The sequence below is a fragment of the Pseudonaja textilis genome, chromosome 3 (assembly GCF_049901715.1).
Source record: "Pseudonaja textilis isolate UNSWEBS1 chromosome 3, rPseTex1.2, whole genome shotgun sequence".
Classification (NCBI taxonomy): Eukaryota; Metazoa; Chordata; class Lepidosauria; order Squamata; family Elapidae; genus Pseudonaja; species Pseudonaja textilis.
Genome location: NC_141992.1, coordinates 194769897 through 194793676, shown reverse-complemented (window position 1 = coordinate 194793676; position 23780 = coordinate 194769897). Strand labels below are relative to the sequence as shown.

Genomic DNA, 23780 nt, shown 5'->3' with positions numbered 1-23780 from the left:
AATATTAAAGTATGTTCATCTGGCATTAAAATACGCAGGTAACTTTCCTATACTAATTACAGTTAGGTTTGATGAAATGGTCTCCCAGCTGCTTATATAACAGGTGTTCAGAATCCAGCGGCAAGTTCCGCCTTTTTTTCTTTTTCTTTTAGCGATGTAACTAAGTTACATTAGCTGCTGTATGGACTTCAGATAAATGCAGGGGTGGGCTTCAAAAAATTTAACAACAGGTTCTCTACCTGGTTGCTGGGTGGGCGTGGCCACAGTGGGCGTGGCTTAGTGGGCCTCCTGTACCACAGTGGTGGGGAGGGACGTTTTTGCCTTCCTCGGGCTCTGGAAGTTTTTCTTAAGCCTCCGGGAGGGTGAAAACAGCCTCCCCGGGCTCTGGAGGCTTTCTGGAAATTCCAGGAGGCCTGTTTTTCGCACTTACCTGCATCCAAAATGGGCCGAGTGGAGATTTCTGGGAGGGGTGGGATAGGCGGAGCCATCCAGGAGTGGGATTTGGCGGTTCTCTGAACTGTGCAGAATCTTATTTAGAGGATCTCTTGGACCCCTGCAAAACCCTAGCACCCCACCCCTGGATAAATGTTTTCCACTTCTCTTTTTCTTCCACTGCACTCACACATCCCTAAGCAATTTAGAAGTCAAATGATCAAACTATCAACCTTGTAACAATTCTCCCAAAATGAGTAAAATATTACAATAGCTCCCTAATGAGTGGATGTGAAGTGAAACGCCGATCTTAAGTTTTCAGGCAACCTATGTGAAAAGTCTCGTTTTAAAGCGCTTTCTAAAAAGTAATCATAGTAAGGTTAGTCTGGTCTCCAGCAGTGGGCGGCATATGTCAGAGAGTCGGCAGCAATGGAGAACTGTGGCTTGCCTTAAACCACAATGCTTTGTTTGGTAACAGAGATTTAATATGATTTATCATTGCAGTTACTTACACTTTAGAGGAGGCAAACTGTGGGTTTTTTTTTAGGGCAGAGTGAGAAAATATCTGAAGTGGAAATGTCTGCCCAACATTCATACATCACTTTTTAAAATGTTTGCTGAGTAAAATTTTATTTCCTTTTGCCATCTGTCTGTCTGTCTATCTAAATTCTCTCCCATCTGTTTCTAGCTATCTGTCTGTCTGTCTTGATTCTTGACGAATGTATCTTTTCTTTTATGTATACTGAGAGAATTTGCACCAAGACAAATTCCTTGTGTGTCCAATCTCACTTGGCCAATAAAGAATTCTATTCTATTGTATCTGCCTACCTACCTACCTACCTACACACACACACACTTTCAGAGCTTATTTATTTGCCTTTTTTGCACCTACTTTGCTTATGGCAACTTTGGTTATTAAAATTCTTTTTAAATCAATTGTTCTTCCCACCCTTTAAAATAATACCAGCTTTCCGAAGAAGAAAAAATCCAGCGCTACAGCATTCTTTCTGAGCTCTACGAGCGAATTGGATTTCATCGCAAATCAGCTTTTTTCAAACGAGTGGCCGCCATGCAGTGTGTAGCCCCAAGCATTGTAGAACCTGGTTGGAGAGCCTGCTACAAACTCCTTCTGGAAACACTTCCTGGTTATAGCCTATCTTTGGATCCTAAAGATTTCAGCAAAGGTACCAAATTTGGCTTAGAGAGAAGCAAGCCAACAAGCATAACATTTCCTATTTTTGCTTTTATGTAATAAAGCCAAATGCATGAGGATAAAAAATAAATAAATAAGTAAACTAAAGTTGCCCACAGGTGCTTTTTCAAGAGGCAACTGGACATTCTGGTTTTTCTTTGAAGATGTTTCGCTTCTCATCCAAGAAACTTCTTTAGCCTCTCACTGGATGGTGGGGAATGGAAGGATTTATATTCCTTGCTTGCAAATGACCAGTTGTTTGCAAGGAGTATAAATCCTTCCCTTCCCCTCCATCCAGTCAGAGCTGAAGAAGCTTCTTGGATGAGAAGCAAAATGTCTTCAAAGAAAAACCAGAAAGTCTAGTTGTCTCTTGAAAAAAACGCCCTTGGGACAACCGTGACTTGGATGACAGAATCGGCATAGACGTAAAGTGGCCCAACTTATTTTCTCTCAAGCAGAACTCTTCCTTGTACGAAAAGCCTTTGTGAATGAGAGGCATTCTACATTTTACAGTTTAGTTCTTTATTTTTAGAATTTAATTGACATAACTTAATGTTTCAGACATAACATTCCTTCTTGTTTTGCTTGAATGGCAATTAAGGTCAGAGGTATGCAACAACGATAAGAAACAAGTTTGAGAGCGCATGCATGTTAGATTGAAGTATATGAATCAAAATCCAAATGTTCATTAGGATCTGTACTTTGGGTCGCAAAATAATTTGATCAAGTGGGAAATATGAATCTGTTTTTTTCCAGAGGGCAAAAATATTTTTAATGTGTTGAGGAAGGAATAATTTGTCATTGATTGAAAGGGGCAGCCATCAAAATTGAACAAATATGTAAATATGCAGTAGCATAATAGATGCATCAGTATTGTTTAAGGAAGTTTTTTGTGGGCTTTAATATAGATAAATTCAAATTCCTTATTTAGAAGAGCATGGGATTATGGCATTGGAGATCTTTGGAACCCTTTCTAATCACTGAGGACTTGCAAATAGTTGCATAGGGAAAGCAAAGAAACTGTAGATCACAGGATAAATACGACCCTTCCATTTTATCTCCTTGGCTAACCCTCAGCGTAGAATTCGATAACCTTGTCAATATCAGTCCCATATATGGAGGCCACTGCAAAATGAAGATTGAGTGACTGTGCTGTATTAAAAGTGTATAAATACAACACACGTTATTTTGTGTTTTTTTTTAAAGGAACTCATCGTGGTTGGGCTGCTGTACAGATGCGCTTACTTCACGAGTTAGTGTATGCCTCCAGGAGAATGGGAAACCCAGCGCTTTCTGTCCGACACTTATCTTTTCTTTTACAAACCATGCTAGATTTTCTTTCTGACCAAGGTATTCATTTTATTTTTTTTATTTTTTTTTTCATGTATGTTATATATGATAATAGAATGGTACAGTGGCCTTGGGGTAGAGCTCTTGCCTCACAATCAGGAGGTTGTGAGTTTGATCCTAGGGCGGAGGAAGATATTTCCCTCTCTGGGCATAATGAGAATATACCTGCTGTGAACTCCGCATTGGCAACAGGAAGGGCATCCGGCCAGTCTGTGGAATGTTTAGTATGGTTTTGGTTTTCTCTTACTGGGTGGAAGACATGTTCTACTCTTAGCTTTCCTAACCACATTTCAAATTTCCTTCGAATCTTTGTTATTTTCAAAATGGAACATACTTTGCTCCTTTTTGAATTGTTACTCTCCTGTCTCAAAGACACAATGCAGGGAATTGCAGTGCCAGTATTATGCAAGTTTAACTTAATTAAAAACTTTTCAATTTTCCTCCCGCAATAATACTTTATGTCTACTTAATAGAAAAAAAAAATGCAAGTTGTATCTTTTAATTTGCTACTAGATTTTAGATGTTTGATATGCTGTCATGGGACTTTAGTGATCAATGGTCTAAAAAAAATCAAATAGGTCAATAAAACCTAAAATATGCAGTTTATTTTTGTAAGCAGTTTTGTATCAGCATTCAAGGTCTAGAGATTATGGGCATTTCAGGGCCAAAGTAGAACTTTCAGGTAGTTGGGCAAAGGTTGGAGACAAAGTAGAACAGTTGATAAGCAAATTTTAGGGTTTTCTGTTTCAAAACTTTTGTGTGTGTCTTTTGTTTTCATAGTTGTGCTGTTTTAACAACTTTGTGATATCAAGTTGCATAAATATATGGAGCAGTGGTGGCTAACCTTTTTGGCACTGAGCGCGTGTGCGCCGAAACCCAGAAGAGCAGCTCCCTGAGGCGTGCATGCGGAAGCAGCGGAAACCGGAAGCTTAGCATGCGCGTTGGCCACCTGGTCTTCCAGGTTCTAATGCACACGTGCATGTGAAGACCAGCTGGTCAGTGCACGCATGTGCCCGGGGAGCTGCTTTCCAGTTTCCGGCACTCCTGTGCACGTGAAGATCAGCTGGCGGGTGTGCGCATGCGCTCTGGGGAGCTGCTCTTCCAGTTTCTGGCACTCCCGCATGCGCAAAGACCAGCTGGCCAGTGCGCGTGAGCACACTGGAACCCAGAAGAGCAACAGGCAACAGCTGGCGTGCCCAGAGAGATGGCTCTGCGTGCCACTTCCGGTACATGTGGCAAAGGTTCACCATCATGGATATAGGGGGTAGTATGCTACTTGTTCAAAAAACGTTTGTTCCATGTCATAAATGGCTACAAGTAAAGTTGGATCCAAATATCTACCAAAATTATTTTATAATTTGTCAAGATTATACAGTAATTTGTTCTGGAGCTTCTCAGAGTACCAAGGTGCACCCCAGGATCAGCACACAGGGAGAGGATACGTAGGAGCAATCCGGTGCATTTTGTTGTGTTTCACAAAAGAAAACCATCATAATGTGTGCCTTGATGTTGACAAAGCGGAGATTTCATTTGACGTAACCGATTGCTTTATATTGTCCATTTTATACTGTCAAATTTCCCCAAGCATGATTGTTGGTATACATCTTTTAAAAATAAAATAGATGATAGCGAAAAATGAGACAATAAAAAATAAGAGCATCTAAGGTATTTCCAGAAAAACACAATGAAGAAATATGTTAGGGTAGTGCTTTGCATGGTTAGTGCATGAAATTAAATTCCGAAACCGGAAGAGTTCAAACGTATGGCGCCCTGTAAATTTAAAGGAAGGTCCTGATGACAATAGAATAAACCTACTAAGCTTAATTGGAGAATGTTGAGAAATGGTTGGTCTGCTGTATTAATAGAATACATGTGTCTTTATCCCGAATAAAATATGCCAGGGTTTATCTGTCATATTGGCTGTGTGATAAAAAAAGATCAATTCTTCATTTGACCAAACTTGATTTTAAGAGCAGAGTCAATGACAGTATAGTTTGGAATTTTAAATCTACAAATCAAGCAACTGCTTGGAAGTTTTCATTAACGAGGTCCCTAAATTAAGACTCGGACGATCAGATTAGGTTGCTGCGACCATTACGCTCTGCCTGAATCTGAAATAGTTTTGAGAAAGGATCTTCCATTTTCTGTTGCTTTTCTCACTTTTTTAAGCTCCAAGGTTTCCATTTCAAGCCTCTTCTTCGGTCCTCAGTTTTGAAACCATGCCGTCTGTTATAGGTTCATCTTCATCAGTCTTGTATTCTCTATCTTGTCTGTCTGTCTTTTCTGTTGTTGCCCTTTGCATTTTCACACATAGGATACCTAAGGCAACTAACAGGTAAATGACAAACTAAGCCAGTTACAGCCTAAAACCAGAGTTCTAATAATCATTTCCACACTGAGCCTGACTGAAAGAGTAAAAGAGCTTTTACTTCGTTTATGAATTCTACCGCTTGGAAATATACAACAGCATATATTTCTTTGCAGACTTTTTGAGGGTAGGAAGAAACATTCTTCAAAGCAACTGAAGGCAGAAGCAATGGATGGAAACTAATCAAGGAGAGAAGCAATCTAGAACTAAGGAGAAATTTCCTTACAGTTAGAACAATTAATCAGTGGAACAACTTGCCTCCAGAAGTTGTGAATGCTCCAACACTGGAAGTTTTTAAGAAGAAACTGGAGAACCATTTGTCTGAATTGGTGTAGGGGTTTCCTGCCTAAGCAGGGGGTTGGACTAGAAGACCTACAAGGCCCCTTCCAGCTCTATTAGTCTATTCTATTCTATTCCAAATGGCAGTTTGGTTTTCTTGAGATCCATGCCTTTCAGTCTTCTTTCCTATATTTCTTCTTTGTCAGTGTAGGATTTTCCTTCCCAGCTTTTAAAATCATTGGATGGACAGGTTAATCCTCAATTTACAACTATTCGTTCAGTGACTGTTCAAAGGTGTTGGGTATATGGATACACCAACTAGGTTTGGGTGATTAAATATATAAACCTAGGTTTAAGTGTTTTGTAGCTTTAAGCACCAAACTGCAATGTAATTAGATAATTAAGGGTGCGGTTGCAAGCAGCAATATAAGGCAGTAAGAGTATCGTAACACTTCTCTGGTCTCTGGTCGCTGGTTCCTGGTCTCTCTGCTCTCTGCCTGCCTGCTGTTTACTCCTGTTTGAGACGTCTGCTTGTTAATGCTTGTTGGCTACTGTGCTGAACAAAAGGACTGTTTACTTGGTGAGCTGATATCCTGTGAATACTCAGCGTTGTCTTCGAGAGAAAGGTATCGGAAGGAGAAGATAAAGACATTGTACTGACTAGTTAATGGACTAGGTTACTGGATGGATATATTGGATAATGACATATGGACTGAATGACACTGCTTAAACTCTGAATGAATTAAATAACTATTTAAAACTACAAACAGTGTTTTTGTCTCCAGTGTGTGTATACTCTTGGGCCCAGCCTCTCTCTCATTTGGCTGCCTGGCCTGACTGCTGCTGTGCACTCTGCTTGGGGGTTTGTCCCCAAACACTAACATTGGTTATGGGCCCAGTGAGCACAGTCTAACTAACCAGGTTATAGCAGTGAGAGTTGGTGTGAGTTGCACATTACTAAAAAAACTGTTTGTTGAATAGTTATTTATCTGAAGAGCAATGGCACAAGTAAATTTGCCAAGTCTGTCCATGATATCCAGACTAGATGGAACAAACTATGTTTCATGGTCAATGAAATGTAGTTTACTTCTACGAAGAGAAGGTTTGTGGGACATAATAACAAACCCACCAGATGTATCTAACTTAGATCCTAATGTTGAAGAGGATGATAAACTGATACAAGACTATAAACAAAAGAATGAGCAGGCTTTATGCATCATAGGATTGACTCTCTCTGACCAGCAACTCATTCATATCCGTGGAGAGGAATGCTGCTAACTGCTGGGAGAGTCTCAAGAAGATTTATGTTCGAGACAGTGTAGGAGCTCATATCAATCTTACACGGAAGCTGTTTAGAACACATCTTGAGAAGAATGGAGACATGTTAACTCATTTAAACTGTATGAAAAGCATTTTTCAGGAATTACAAGAAAAAGAGCTTATATTTAATGAGTTGCAACAAGTATACATCATAGTGTCTTCTTTGGATCGAAGCTATGATGATTTTGTGACTGCTTTAGAGGTATTGCCAAAAGACAGTTTATCAGTAACTGAGATTACCGGCAGGCTATTAGAAGAAGCCAGAAGAAGGTTTGAGCGTGACCAGCTGAGAGAAGATAGGCCTAATAAAGAAGAGAAATTATCTTCAAAGCTTGAAGGAAACCAGCTTAGTAAAGTAAAGCACCCGGAAGAAGAGAATTTATCTTCGACGGCATACACAATTAAAAAGTGTTTTAATTGTGGAGGCAGAGGACATTTGGCAAGATTCTGCAGAAAAGGAAAAAGCCAGAATGTAAAGAAGCCAAAGAAATTCTTTGAACTAGCCACGTTTAGCAACTGTGAAGTGAAGAATGATTTATGGGTGGTGGACAGTGGTGCATCCCACTGCATCACGAGAGATAAGACAAAGTTTATAAAAATGTCTACAAGCTCTCAACATATATCACTCGCTAACGGCTGGCACCTCAAGGCCAAGGGTGAAGGTATTGCATACTGTCCATGTTTAAACCAGAATATAAAAATGTTGTATGTACCACAGTTAAAGATGAACTTACTTTCTGTAAGAGTATTAGATAAACTAGGTTATGTAGTTACATTTAAGGATAATAAGTGCATACTTGATAAAGATAACAAAAGGGTAACTGCAGCTTTAAATGGAACATTATATGTCTTACATGATAGTAAGAAAGGGGAGGCACAGACTGTATTTAACAATATAAAGCCTCATAATGAATGTATCCATTTATTGCATAGGCGTTTGGGGCATGTAAATTTTAAAATGCTAAAACGTACAGTAGAGTTATCTGAAGGAATAAGGTTGAAACCTTGTGATAAATATTTGCGTTGTAATGTCTGCTGTGAAGATAAGAGTAAAATATTGCCTGCAAATAGGCTAAATGGTTTCAAAACTAAAGAACCTTTAGAAGTAGTATTTGCAGACATTATAGGTCCAAAGAAACCCAGTATGGGGGGTGCTCGATATATACTGAGCATTATGGACCATTACTCTAGATATGGGTTTTGCTACTTAATGAAAAGCAAAACTGAAACATATCAACATTTCTTCAACTGGTTAAAGTTTGCAGAAAGAAAGACTAAACGGCAACTGATAACCCTGGTGACAGATAATGGTACGGAATTTGTTAACAGCAAATTCCAGAATAGATTAAAGGTAGCTGGAATAGAGCACAAGAAATCTGCACCATACAGACCACAACACAACGCATTTATAGAGAGAAGAGGCCAAACACTACAGGCAATGGTTAGAACAATGTTAACTGATTCTGGATTACCTGATTCTGTGTGGGGGGAGGCCACAATGTGTGCTAATAACATATTGAACAACGTTGTTAACTCAACTACTGGTGAAATACCATTCACCATGTGGCATGGCAGGAAGCCTGATCTGAGTTACCTGCACACATTTGGTGCACCAGCATGGGTGCATATCCCTACACAACTCAGGCGTAAAGGGCAACACAGAGCTAAACAATTCTTCTTCGTTGGTTACCAAGCTAACCATAGGGCATATAGATTTTGGGAGAAAGGCACATCTAAGGTGTTATGTAGTGCCAATGCCCAATTTCTAGAGCACGTAGGATGGGATAAGTTAGAACAGGATAACAATAAAGAAGTGATTATTGAATCCTATAGAAATCCCATTAAGTATCCCTGTAACTTTAAAAATAAAGTAAAAAGAGAAATACAGGAAGAAATTGTGCCCATAGAAGAAGAAATAGAACCAATAGCTGAGCAAGATGAGGAACCTGAACAGGTAGTAATTCAAAAAAGTCCTCATACAAGCCCTGTAATTCCCAGAACTACACGAATATCTAGACCGCCTGATAGATACCAGGCTAACACAGTGTGCCAGGAAAATAGAATTCCATATACTGTGGATGAGATAAAAAAGTATCCTTCTAAAGATAAGGAAAGTTGGTATGCAGCAATGAATAAGGAATTGAAATCCTTGAAGGATATGAAAGTATATGAAAATGTGAGATTACCTGTAGATATAAAACCCATTGGCTGTAAATGGATTTTTAAGATAAAGACTGATAAAGATGGAAATATAATCCATAAGGCAAGATTAGTAGCCCAAGGTTTTAGACAAAGTGCAAATGACTATGATGAGGTATTTGCACCAAGTCTTAAAGCAGCAACATTAAGGGCAGCTTTAGTGTGGGCAGCAAGCAAGAAATATATAGTTAACCATTTAGATGTGGAAACTGCTTACTTGCATGCTCCACTAAGACATACTGTATATATGAAAAAGCCTAATGGTTTTAAAGGTGAAAATAATAATGATTGTTGGTTGTTAAAGAAGAGCCTCTATGGTCTTAAACAATCTGGCTATGAATGGAACCAGTATATTGTGAAGGAACTGAACAATATAGGGTTTAAAGCTGGTTTAGCCGATCCATGTCTGTTTAAGAGAGAGACAAATGGAAAAATATCATTATTATTGTTATTCACTGATGATATTGCGTTGATTACTGAGACTAATGATGAAGCAAATAAAATAATAGCATCATTAGCAAAGAAAATAAAAATCAAGCAATTAGGGGAGATAAAGAAATATCTAGGTTTGAATATACAGAAAACACAGAAAGGTTTTAAGATACCTCAGGAGGATAAGATATCTAAATTGCTAATAGATTATAAGATGGAACTTTGTAAGCCTGCAAAGACTCCAATGAGTCAGGATAATTGCAAAATGGATGCTCAAAGTCCCAAGTTTGATAAGGCAATATATCAATCTTTGATTGGTAGCTTATCATACATTAGCAATTGGTCAAGGCCAGATATAGCTTTTAGTATTAATCAGCTGGCAAGACATAGTAATGATCTGCTTCAATGTCATTGGATAGCATTGAAGAGAATCTTAAGATATCTTAAAGGAACATTACACCATGCACTGTATCTAGAACCAAAAGGTGATCTCATATTGAGTGCTTACGCAGATGCTAGTTTTGCATCAGAAAGAGATACAAGAAAGTCGACTTCAGGAACAGCCATAATGCTGGGTAAGACATTAATAGGTTGGAAGTCAATAAGACAACAGCATATAAGTTTGTCTACTATGGAGGCAGAATTCTCCTGTTTATCGCTATTATGTACTGAGTTAATCATGTATAAACAAATGATGAATGATATGGGTATAACTGTAAATTATCCTATAATTGTACATGAAGATAATCAGGCAGCAATTCAAATGGCCACAAATATTGCAGTAAAAACTAGGAGCAAGCATACAGATTTAAGGTATCTAAACGTTAGACAATCTGTACAGAGTAAAATGATACAGCTGGAGTACTGCATGTCGGAGGACAATGTAGCTGATAATTTTACTAAAGCCCAAGGTGCCATTAAGCACCAAGAGAGTTGTGAAAACTGCAATGTAATTAGATAATTAAGGGTGCGGTTGCAAGCAGCAATATAAGGCAGTAAGAGTATCGTAACACTTCTCTGGTCTCTGGTCGCTGGTTCCTGGTCTCTCTGCTCTCTGCCTGCCTGCTGTTTACTCCTGTTTGAGACGTCTGCTTGTTAATGCTTGTTGGCTACTGTGCTGAACAAAAGGACTGTTTACTTGGTGAGCTGATATCCTGTGAATACTCAGCGTTGTCTTCGAGAGAAAGGTATCGGAAGGAGAAGATAAAGACAGTGTACTGACTAGTTAATGGACTAGGTTACTGGATGGATATATTGGATAATGACATATGGACTGAATGACACTGCTTAAACTCTGAATGAATTAAATAACTATTTAAAACTACAAACAGTGTTTTTGTCTCCAGTGTGTGTATACTCTTGGGCCCAGCCTCTCTCTCATTTGGCTGCCTGGCCTGACTGCTGCTGTGCACTCTGCTTGGGGGTTTGTCCCCAAACACTAACAAAAGGTACAACAGCACTTCCTTAAAAATGACTTATGACCATTTTTTGCACTTGTGACCACGGCGGCGTCCTCATGGTCACGTGATCAAAATTCAGACGCTTGACGGCTTGCTTGCAGTTAAGATGGCTGCAGCCTCCGTGGGTCATGTGATTATCATTTGCAACTTTCCCAGTTGGCTTCCGACAAGCAAAGCCAACGGAGGAAGCCAGGTTTGCTTAATGACCGCAAGGTTCCCTTAACAACTGCGGTGATTCACTTAACAACTGCGGCAAGAAAGGTCATACAATGGGGCAAAACTCACTTAGCGACCGTCTTGCTTGCCAGTGAAAATTGTGTGTCTTCTGTTCCTACATCATTTGTGCGGTGGAAGCAGCCGCTTATCATTTGTTACAGTACTAATGAGAATATTCTGTTTCCTTGTAGAAAAGAAAGATGTAACACAAAGTCTAGAAAACTATACATCAAAATGCCCAGGAACAATGGACTTCATTACCCTTCCAGATGGCTTAAAGCTCCCCCCTGTGCCATTCACCAAACTTCCCATTGTCAGGTAATCTACCTTTTGTTTCCATTCTGTGTGAGAGGATATAGTAATGAATCATATGTCACATAGGGCTCCTTTGGGATGGTACCAGAGAACAATACTAGACTGAGGGCAGTGAACTGTTTCAGGAGGAAATCACTTGGGGAAAAGGCAGGTGCCTTTCGGAGGAGATTGAAAGGCCTGTAAGCAGTAATTGAAACTGCCTCTTGTATTCTGGTGGCATTCTGGGGTGCCTGTTTATAGATGTTGCTGCCCTGTCATCGCCTTAAGTGTTTTCTTGAAGAAGATGTTGAAAAAGATAAGCCCCTTTAAAGAACAGCCAATAGGTGTTGCCAGTTTTGAAGCACCTGTGTGAATTTTATGTCATTGTTTTTGAAATTCTCCTATTCTATTCTATTCTATTCTATTCTATTCTATTCTATTCTATTCCATTCCATTCCATTCCATTCCATTTATTCTCTTCTCTTCTCTTCTCTTCTCTTCTCTTCTCTTCTCTTCTCTTCTCTTCTCTTCTCTTCCCTTCCCTTCCCTTCCATTCCATTCCATTCCATTCCATTCCATTCCATTCCATATTTTATTCTATCCTATTCCATATTCTATTCTATTCTATTCCATTCCATATTCTGTTCTATTCTATTCTGTTCTGTCCTATTTTACTTGTTCTGTTCTGTTCTGTTCTTTCCGCTCCGCTCCACCCACCCTATCCCATCCCATTCTCATAGTTGATCAGTTCTTTCATGGCTGTTTTATGATGCTGTTGAACAATATCATTCCTTTGTTCAAGGAACTGAGTTTGGAGGACCTGAAGTATTTTCCCCTTTATTATTATTATTTTTAATCTTAGATTTGTATCCTAACTCTCTTGTACAGAGATTTGCAAGTCTCCTCAGGATATAGCGCTTTAGGGAATTGCTGAGAAATTGAATGTTCCACAGAGATTTTAATGTCATGAATGAAATTGTAAGATCCTGGATTGGTGCTTTCAGTGAAGAAGTGAAAGTTGAATTGAGTCTCCGTGCTCTATGTTCATACGACTATGACCTGAGCTATTGTTATTTAATAGTAGTTAGTAGTTTTAATATTAGAAAGTATGTGAAGTATGTGAAGTGTGCAGACAACACGATGGCTTGATAATATCAAACTGATACAAAGATAAGCATCCAAGAACTGAACGAAGCTGTGCTTGACAGGATAACATGGAGAGCACTTGCCTAAAAAGCCACCAAGAGTTGGACACGACTGAATGGTTAAAACAGCAAATTCACTAGAGGTAGTCCTTGACTTACAGCAGTTCATTTAGTGACCGTTCATACTGAAAAATGGGACTTACCAGCCAATTCTTACACTTAAAACTGTTGCGGCAACCCCATGATTATATGATCAGAATTCAGACTCTTGTCAACTGACTCATATTTATGATGCTTCTGGAGTTATGTGATCACCTGTAGAGTAGAGTAGAGTAGAGTAGAGTAGAGTAGAGTAGAGTAGAATACAGTAGAGTAGAACAGAACAGAACTGAACAAAACAACAGATCAGATCAGATATTGGAATGTAGAATAGAATAGAATAGAATAGAATAGAATAAAAAAAATAGAATAGAATAGAATAGAATAGAATAGAATAGAATAGAATACTTTATTGTTACTTTGAATGTCCGCTAATTAGCCCACATGAAAATGAAATTGCGTTGCATACAGCTCTCAAACCTTTGCAACTTTCTGACAAGTAAAGTAGAGAGGGAAGCCAGAATCACTTAACAGCCTTGTTACTAATTTAACAGTTGCAGTGATTCACTTAACAACTGTGGCAAGTACAGTCATAAAATGGAGCAAAACTCACTTAATGCCTGTCTCACTTAGGAAGAGAAATTTTTGCCTCAACTGTGTTCATAAGTCGAGGACTACCTGTAGTTTAGCATTTGCTAGTTATTTTTGATTGCATGATTGTCTTTTGATTATAAGACCCCCCCCACCAAGGCTATAAAAGAAACGTGTGGATAGTTCACTTGTGCTACACTTGGGTGTCTCTTTCTAGGAGATGTTAGGCAATAATGAATGTTCGATTGTTTTTCCTCTTCTGAGTCTTTTTTGCATACTGTAGTAGATTATTCAGTGGAAATGCTCTGCTCCTCTTTGACATTGGCTTAAATCTATTGAGTATACGTTTTATATTGGAAAATTGTTGCTTAAAACTTCCTAGCTGAGTTTCTCTGTTGGAGGGGTATCAATAGATGAAGTGTTATGATCATTACCTGTAAACTATGGCGAGGGAAGTTGTAAAATGGGGCAAGACTCACTTAACAACTGTCTCACTGAACAATAAATTTTGGGCTGAATTGTGGCTGTAAGTTGAGGACAACCTGTACAGTAGTCCTGTATCTTCTTTCCATCTTTATTTCATCTAATTTGAATCTGTTATTATCTGCCCGATTGGTATCTTTTTCAGTTTCATCCCAAGTCCTGAATTCAGAGATCTTTCGAAAGGTTTTCCTTCTTTTTTTTCTATGCCTGTTTCCATCTCCAGTGATTTGATAGATGTAACATGGTTTGCCTCTTCTGAGAGCTCTCTGAAATTCTCTGAAAAGTTCCTTACGGAGTCTTTTCTCTCTCGTTGGCTTGGGCCTCTTTCTCTTGTTCTTGACCACTTCCACGATTTGTTCCGACATTCAGTTTGCTTTCTTCCGCTTCTTCGTCTCCAGCAGTCTCTTTTCACATTCTTCCGAATGGCTTCTTTAAATTCATTCCACAGTTACTCCGAGCTCCTATCAATGAGATTTCAGAGCTTCAAAGCGATCCCTGTTGTTCTTCTTGAAAACGATATGTCTGAGATCACATGGTGGAAACCGGTTGGTTTTCTTCCTCTTTAGATCTCTATTCTGAAAGATCCTCAGCAGCCTGTTGAACCTTAGGGGCCCATAAACTGGTACTGTTTTATCCATCGTATTATATATTTTTTTTCTATGTAGTTTTTCCTGCGCAATATGAATTGTTGCCTTTGTCATTAAAGAGCTCGTGACCATGGTCACTTGAAATCAATGCCTCAAGCACTTTTATATACTGTTGCCTGCTTGCTTTAATTGGACAGCTGAAAAATGTCCGTCGTACCCTGTTTCTCCAACAATACGGCCTCCCCCAATAGGAAGTCCCAGCATGTTTTATAGGCATGAAATGAAGTTAAGCCCCTCCCCCCAAATTAAGGCCTATATTAAAACATGCGAAACGGGGGGAATGGGGGGGGGCTTGCCGTTAGGAAGTACTTTCGTTGCACACCCGGATATGGTGCTGCCTGCGTTGACCCCGATACGAAGTGCCCCACCAATGCCGAGGTCAACGTCCAAGCCATCGCTGCCCCGCCCACCCGAAGATGCAAGGGGGGGGAAATTAAGTCACCCCTGAAAAGACGGCCTAGCAATTTTTTCAGGGCTCAAAAAAAAAATAAGACCCGGCCTTATTATATGAGAAACACGGTACTTTTGTTGAGCCTGCTGGGAATACGTACAGGTAGTCCTTGACTTACGAGCACAATTGAGCCCAAAATTTCTATTGTTAAGTGAGACAGTGACTTTTGCCCCATTTACGGCCTTTCTTGCCACAGTTGTTAAGTGAATCAGTTGAGGATAGTAACCCAATTGTTGAGTGACTCTGGCTTCCCCGTTGACTTTGCTTGTCAGAAGGTCTCTAAAGCTGATCACGTGACCTTGGGTCACAGCAAAGGTCATAAATATGAGCCACTTTGCCAAGCATCTGAATTTTCATCACGTGATCATGGCGATGCTGCGAAGGTTGTTAAATGTGGAAAACGGTCATAAGTCACATTTTTCACTGCCCTTGTAACTTTGAATGGTCACTAAATGAACTGTTGTAAGTCAAGGACTACCTGTGGTCTGACCATACACTCTAGAGTTTTCACTCATCCCTCCTATGATGTGTTGTGGCCTGCCAGCAGAGCTGGCGGCAGACTTGGACAGTGAGGGGGTTGGGGAAGAACATGGGCCAGTCCTGGAGTCTAGGGAAGGCTCTGCGTCGGAGGCAGAGATGAGGCCAGGGCCATCTGGCAGTTATCAGCTGCCTTTGGAGCCGGAGATCAGTGGGGCTGAAGAACATCTGGAGCCTGTTCCCAATGTGCGCATGCGTAGCGCTGCCAGGAGAAGGGAACAGTTAGGGAACAAGGATCAACTCAGGAATAAAGGCACAGGTGGGTGGTGAATGGCCCCTCCCATAGGGAATAAAGAGGAGCGAAAGTGGAGGTGGGTTTGCAGGAGACAATTAATTCAATTCATTAAGGGGAAGATCTGTTCCTGACTTCTTGCCAAGTAATTTCTGCTACAGCGTGGCGTTTGGAAGATATCGGCCTGGCAACTCTCCAAGCCTGATAAAGGCCTGTAGTTGTGAAATCTCATGAAAGACTGTTTGCCAGGACTTTGCTGGAGAGGAATTCAGTTTAACCTAAACAAAAGGAGTTTTATTGGGACGAGGAGTCGGCTTCATGATCTTGGGAAGCTTAGATCAGAACATGATGAGGCAGGACTTGGTGGTGAGAACGTAGTCTTTAAAGTGCCACAAAATGCCGTTGTATCTTAAGTATGCATTTGGTTAACATTGGTCTGTGTCTCGTGTACATTGCTTTGCCTAGGGAAGTTGATATTATTAATAATATTGAATGTGCATTGAATCAATATTTAGTTGTATTAAGAGTAGACCTTGAAATTTTGTATTTTAATGAGTCTCAGTGATTTTACTGGATCCGCTTTAGATCTGATTAGATTCAACCCACTGTTTATATAAATAATTTTGAATTCTCCTTTCTTGGTAACTTTGAATTGATAGAATGATCCTCTTCATTGTATTTATGGTTTCCAATTCACTAATGGAGTGTTTCTATTCGGTGTTTACTGGGAAGTTCTAATATTGTTATGTATCTATCATTTTACACAAAAGCTTTACACTGTTGCTGTTCTTAAATGGGGAATTTATAAGAAGTGGGCAAAGAGATCAGGACAGAAGGAAAGAAGAGCTATAATTAGTGTCTATCATGCTGATAATCCATGCTATTGTGTCTGCCATCTTCATTGTCTTTCCTACATTTGAATTTTGTAGTAGCTCTACGTAAAAAACAATCCCTTGTTCGTTGAACAGATCTGTCAAGCTCTTAAACCTCCCTGTTAGCCTTCGACCGCAGAAAATGAAAAGCCTGCTGGGCCAGAACATGGCAACGAAAAGTCCCTTTATATATTCGCCAATCATCGCTCACAATCACGGAGAGGAGCAAAGCAAAAAAATAGGTGAGAAGCTCATTATTTTTTAACTTGCCTTCTCATTTTTACATGCAGGATCTCACCGGGACTTGTTTTCTGGCTTTTATGCTGCAAATTGACCCAAATCACGATTTGCCAATTTGGGGATCAATATGCTATTTCCTCTTCTTGATTATAAAATTGACAGCTTTTCGCAGACGTATCCACCTTCGTTTGTAGGGAAGGTCGCTAGCCCATTTTCACGCGAAACTTGATTTACCATATGTAGTGGAAGCATTATAGATTGACTATAAGAATGCTTCACAAAAATGTGTCCTTTTGATATTTTTACAAATGTATTGAGACCTTTCAAACAAATTTGTCCTAGATTACTGAAATAAATTAACATTATTTCTAGCCTGCTTAATACTGTTCCATTTAAAACAAAGACAAATTGGTGCGCAGCAACTATTGTGTCTTGCCAGATTATCTAAATATAGGTGGTATTCGGACCTCAGCTCTAAATTCTGCCATTTCCTTCCAACCTGTCCCATCTCATTGTGTGTAAAAATGCTTTTAAACATTTTGTAATTCAAATACCTGCTGCTTGGGAAATAGGCTTCCTTTTCTATCTCATTTACGAAAACATTCCTAAAATGCGCACAGAAAATGTATCTAATCATAGTATAGGTGAAATCTGCTGAATTGTTGATGATCTCTGAGCTTGCTTTCCTATTTGCAGATCCTTTACCAGGTTATATAAAATTATTAGCGCTTGAGACAGTAAGTTTTGCTGTCTGGTAATACGTTTTTTTCTTTGTTCATCCAAATTTTTTTTCCATCTGTGTTTCTTTTGTAGGGTGTTTGTGTGTGTGTGTGTGTGTGTGTGTGTGTGTGTGTGTGTGTTGTTTTTAAATGTTTCTAACAATTTGTAAATGGCTGGAAGTTGGGCAGCATATCCATTTAATAAATTATGCATCTCAAATGATCCATCTGTTAAAATACTGAAGTTTGCTGATGACACTACAGTGACTGGTCTCATTTGAGACAACGATGAATCCGCATACAGACGGGGAGGTTATACAACTTGCCTCGTGGTGTAACCAGAAGAATCTGGAACTGAACACACTCAAAACCGTAGAAATGGTGGTAGACTTTAGAAGAAACCCTCCCATTCTACCACCTCTTACAATACTAGACAACACAGTATCAACAGTAGAGACCTTCAAAATTCTAGGTTCTATTATATCACATGACCTAAAATGGACACCTAACATCAAAAACGTCATCAAAAAAGCACAATAAAGTATGTTCTTTCTGTGCCAACTCAGAAAGCTCAAATGCCCAAGGAGCTGCTGATCCAGTTCTACAGAGGAATTATTGAGTCTGTCATCTGCACCTCTGTCACTGTCTGGTTTGGCTCTGCAACCCAATAAGACAGACACAGACTTCAGAAGATAATTAAGACTGCAGAAAAAAACAATTACTACCCACCTGTCTTCAATCGAGGACCTGTATACTGCACGAGTCAAAAAGAGGGCTGTGAAAATATTTACAGACCCCTCACATCCCAGACATAAACTGTTTCAACTCCTTCCCTCAAAATGACGCTATAGAGCACTGCACACCAGAACAACTAGACACAAGAACAGTTTTTCCCCAAAAGCCATCACTCTGCTAAACAAACAATTCCCTCAACACTGTTCAGCTATTTACAAAGTGTACACTACTATTACTGTTAATCTTCTCATCACTCCTTATCACCCAATCCCTCCCACTTGTGATTGTAGGACTGTAACTTTGTTGCTTGTATCCGTACAATTTATATTGACTGTTTCCTAGTATGATTTGATTGCTTATTGTACTCTATGACTATCATTAAGTGTTGTACCTGATGATTCTTGACTCTTGACGGATGTACCTTTTCTTTATGTATACTGAGAGTATTTATACCAAGACAAATTCCTGGTGTGTCCAGTCACACTTGGCCAATAAAGTATTCTATTCTATTCTATTCTATTCTATTCTATTCTATTCTATTCTATTCTATTCTATTCTATTCCATTCCATTCCATTCCATTCCATTCCTTTCTATCCTATCCTATCCTATCCTATCCTATCCTATCCTATCCTATCCTATCCTAATTATTATTATGACCATTCACTGATGAAGCCATATGACATATGCTAATTTGCCTTCATTTTAATGGTAATGATGATAGTTGAGAGTTCTAGTTTCTCAAAATCCATATGCAACTTTAAATGACTGATATTAGCCTGGGTCAGACATTATATTACAGCAATATTTATTAATTTTCTGCAGTGATTTCAATGTTGTATAATTCTCTTCTGGTATTAATATTAAATTAGATTTGTTTTCAGTTATTCATATTTATTTATATACAAAATTGGAACACTGCATCTTCTCACAGAACGACTCTGAACAGTGTGCAATTAAAAGACTTATTATTAGTTTAGTTCTGGATCCTATCCCTAAAACAGTTTTTAACATGGTTATTCAATGAGGCACAGTCAAAATACAAATGTAGTAACTTGGTCCATTTCAGATAAGCATAACTAAAATTTCCCCCAGCTGTGCTTAAGTTACAACTGCAGTAAAGAAAGTCTAAACATACATGGAGTGTATGTTTTTTATTGCAGTGGTTATCATTGCTTTATTTGAATGTGGCCTTTTTTTTTTTGACTTGTAAATTTTTTGTGGTGGTTTTGAGAATGGAACAAACATTTATACTGTGTGGTTTATATAAACCATTATCTGGATAGCATTCACTTCTTAATGTCATAATATGCCATAGTGAAGGATATATAGTGAAGGATACATACACAAACACACACACACACACACACACACACACACAAATGTACCAGGTTACAAATTTACCAACTGCAGTGATTCATTTAACAACTGTGGCAAGAAATATCGTAAAATGGGGCAAAACTCACTTAACAAATGTCTCACTTAATAGCATAAATTTGGGGCTCAATTGTGGTCTTAAGTCGAGGACTACCTGTACTCCAAAGATGCTAGATGCCAGAATGGCCTTTTCTAGCCTAGATAACAGGTATGCGTTAATGTGTTTCTGTAATGTATTCCAGTGTGTAAAGTGTGAAAACTCACGCTTACCATACATTATGGATGATTTAGGCCATATGCTGTTTACGCTAATACCATTTATTTATTTATTGACAGAAGTTTGCTAAAGTGAGAGCAGGCCCAAAATAGTTACAAGTGCTCAGAACGTATTTATTACTATCATTAACCAGAAATCTGCACATTAACAAAACAAGCACATTTTTGGTTTCTTATAAAATAAAATGCAAACGTTAAAGGTGGTTTTTTTTTAAATGTAAACTTTAAAATGTAACTGGGTAATTGAGGCAATCAAGACATGTTGTTTTACAAAAAGTATAAAAACACTGTCATTATCAAGAAAAGGGAATTATGCTGGTTGCAATTGTACGTAAAATAAATGAGAATTATGGGGTGCTTCAATAAATAGGAAGTTATTAGGGAGGCCTTTATAAATAGTGCAGTAGAACAACATAGGCTCTGTATTCAATAGAGCTTTCTCCATAAAAACACAGTGTCTAAGGAATTTTTTAATACTTTCCATGAAGAACAGCTTTGTGAAGATTTTATATCAGCAGTCCCCAACCTTTCCGCAGACTGGCAATGATAGCGGGAGTGGCATTGAGGGGGGAGAAGGGCGCGGTTTTGCGTGCACAATCTAATCTTGTGCATGCACAAATGGAGCTTCGTGCTCTCGCCCACTGCGTTGTCCCGATACCTATCCGTGGACCAGGTGTTGGGGATCCTTGTTGGAATCTTATGTGACAATCTATAGCCACATGTGATCGCAATATCCAATTCTGCTTAAATGCGTGTCTTGTCCAGAAAACTAACTTTCTGTTTATTTCTTCTGTAGATTTTCAGTGGGTTCAGGGAGACGTTTGTGAAGTTCAGCTGATGGTGTACAATCCAATGCCGTTTGAACTCCGGGTAGAAAATATGGTACGTTTTGCATCCTGTTTCACCATAAAGCCTAATTTAGGTTTAGCTACGGGTAGCATTGGAGTCATTGTTAGTGATAGCTATAGTTAAGGTGAAATGGGGCAGTTCACTGCAGGGTTTAAAACGTTCTGAGGAATCTTCAGAAGGAATCCTTTATATTGTGTTCACACTGTCAACTCACAAAGCTTTCCTGACCTGCTCCAAAGTTGCCATAGGCAGGGGGATGGGAAATCGGGCCTCGCAGTTGCACCGAGTAATTTACAGCTCAGTCAAAACAAGACACATCCTAATTGGCTGAAGTCAAGGCCATCTCCACGGAGACCCACAATGTCTGGAGGGAGTGGCTTCTACGACCCGTAAAATTGCTTTGTTGGGGAATGTGACTGGTGATGCACCTTGGGGGGAGGGGGCAACAGGGTCAGAGGCAAGGCACTAACTGGGTGAAGTCAGAGCTGGCTTCCCTTACGTTGTGCTGACATGGCGCTCCTAATAAACAACTGGATTTTTCTTGCACGATGAGACTCCTGATTTTATTTGGGCAATGGGTCGGAACCCTGACACACACATCTTTGGAGAAGCCGCATGGATTATGCGTGCACCAGGCTAGAAATTCTGTTGTTAATCTTATCAGCCCCCCCATTGGAGCCCCAAGCCGTTGGCAGAACCAGGTCCTTAGGCTCTTACGTAAGGTCAGGAGGGTTGAAGTTGATCTCACTCTGGGTGGGGGGAGGGGCAAGATGTTTCGGAGGGTAGGCAGAACGGCAGAGAAAGCTCTTCTTCAGGACCCCGCCAACTGGAATACCTTGGCCGATGGGGCCCATAGCATGCCTTGAAGACAAAGTTTACTTGTGTTTTTAAATTTTTTATAGATGAGAATATAAAAAGCTCTAAATTGGTTGTTTGTGTCCAGATGTTTCATTACCTGACTGGGTAACATCAGCAATGCTAGTTTGCTCCCTGTTTACGTATAGGTTTGCCCTGCCAATTTTGGTGGGAATGTGTTTTTTTGTCTTTGGTAGTTCCTCGATTAGGCTGTGGTTTTCTGCTTGACTGTTTGGCTGGTGTTAATTTTTACTTACTTTTACTTTGTTCTGGGTGTTGGTTGCTGTATTCTGGTCTTTTTTCTGTGATCTTTTTGACGTATGGTTGTGTTATTCTTTTAATAGCATATGTTATTTGCACAGTAACGGTCAGGCAGTTTTTGAAAATCATGCTGAGTACTTATCCATTTTGTTGGAAGATGTTGTATAAGCTGTCTGTTTCTGATTTTGGTGACAACTCACCATGGCCAACTCGCTGCAGGACAACTCAGTGCGGGACAAGAGTTATACTAATCACAAAGAAACGGTGGGATGGAATCATTAAAGAAAAGATGGAAAAGGAGGAAAGGAATGAAATGTGAACGGCAAAAATTAAAATAATTATTATTTATTGTAAATAATTAAATAGAACTGTGAAATTGTCCTGCAATGAGTTGTCTCGCAGTGAGTTGGCTGTGGCCAAGTTGTCCCGTTCCTGCTGCAGTGTGTGCTCATCTGTAGTAAATAATGTTCTTCCACAGCTGCTCTAATGGGAGGTTGGCTTGTTACTTTGGTAGTAACATTGGTTATTTTCAAATCTAGGTAGATCATGGTCCAATATGTTATGTTTGCAAATTGTACAAATGTACGCTATTATAGTTGCAACTTTTATTCATGTTTGAATTAAATATACAACTCAGTAATTAACAGAGATAAGCCTAAACTCTAATATTATGGGGTAAGGAGGCAAAATTATCTTTGTTGTGTACATTGCAATAAACATTGTCATCTTCCTGCTTTACTTTGTTATTTTCTTTTAATGTACAGTTTCATCAGCTTTATAAAAATGATATATATGAATAAGTTATGCAGAAAAATTTTGACATTAATATGAATTATCCATTATCCCATACATCAGAAAGCGGTAAAAAATGCAATAAAATTCCATGAAAGAAAGATGCTGAACTTTTTCTATGCCAAATGACACTGATGGTCGTATTTGTGATGTTTATATTGCTTTCCGGAAAGTTGGCATAATCATTTGTCAAATATATGTCTTGTACTGTAGGTGTAAAATATATTTTTCAAGTCTTTGGTGAATAAGTGGTTCAGTCTACTGAAATTATTATATAATGGATTTGTATTTATAATTTATAATGAAATTATAAAAATTTAGTTTACTGAAATTGCTGGCATGTATTAATAGTTATGTTTAAAAAGAACCACATATTTTTAACCTGTTTGAATCAACACTGAAAAATACTGTTCTGACCCTTCCTGGATAGCTAAGGCTGCCTGGGAGGGAACTAAGGGATAGATCCAAGCGGTGGTATCTTCCTCTTTGGAGGGGCAAGGTTCCCCTTCAGTCTTGAAGGAGATTGTGGTACTTCCACTCCTGAAGAAGCTGTTGCTGAATCCTTTCATTTGGACAACTATCAGCAAGTCTCCAATATTCCCTTTATTGTGAAGGTTGTAGAGAAGGTTGGCAGATCACAGTTGGAGGAAATGATAACAATACAGAATAACAGAATTGGAAGAGACCTTGGAGGTCTTCTAGTCTAACCCCCTGTTCATGCAGGAGACCACAAGGGTCTTCAAACTTGGCAGGTTTAAGACTTGTGGACTTCAACTCCCAGAATTCCTGAGCTAACATGACCGGAGGAGGAATTCTGGGAATTGAAGTCCACAAATCTTAAAGCTGTCAAGTTTGAAGACCCCTGCTGTAACATATCAGACAAATAGCTGTTCAATCTCTTCTTAAAAACCTCCAGTGAAGGAGCACCCACAACTTCTAGAGGCCAGCAGTTCCACTGATTCATTGTTCTCACTGTCAGGAAGTTTCTCCTTAGTTCTCCTTAGCCTTTCTCCTTGGTTAGTTTCCATCTGTTGCTTCCTGTCCTGCCCTCAGGTGCTTTGGAGAATAGGTTGACTCCT

The 23780-nt window shown here is 39.2% G+C and overlaps 1 protein-coding gene across 7 annotated transcripts in view; it reads left to right on the top strand.

The window, feature by feature from the left end:
- Positions 1 to 23780, top strand: part of TRAPPC9 (trafficking protein particle complex subunit 9) — a 299696-nt gene that overhangs the window by 30974 nt on the left and 244942 nt on the right. For all 7 annotated transcript variants that reach the window (XM_087931796.1, XM_087931795.1, XM_026716048.2 and 4 more), the window contains 5 exons: positions 1400 to 1616; positions 2831 to 2974; positions 11440 to 11566; positions 16696 to 16841; positions 20741 to 20826. In XM_087931796.1, the coding sequence (XP_087787922.1) occupies positions 1400 to 1616; positions 2831 to 2974; positions 11440 to 11566; positions 16696 to 16841; positions 20741 to 20826 (720 nt within the window). The remainder of the gene's footprint in view (positions 1 to 1399; positions 1617 to 2830; positions 2975 to 11439; positions 11567 to 16695; positions 16842 to 20740; positions 20827 to 23780) is intronic.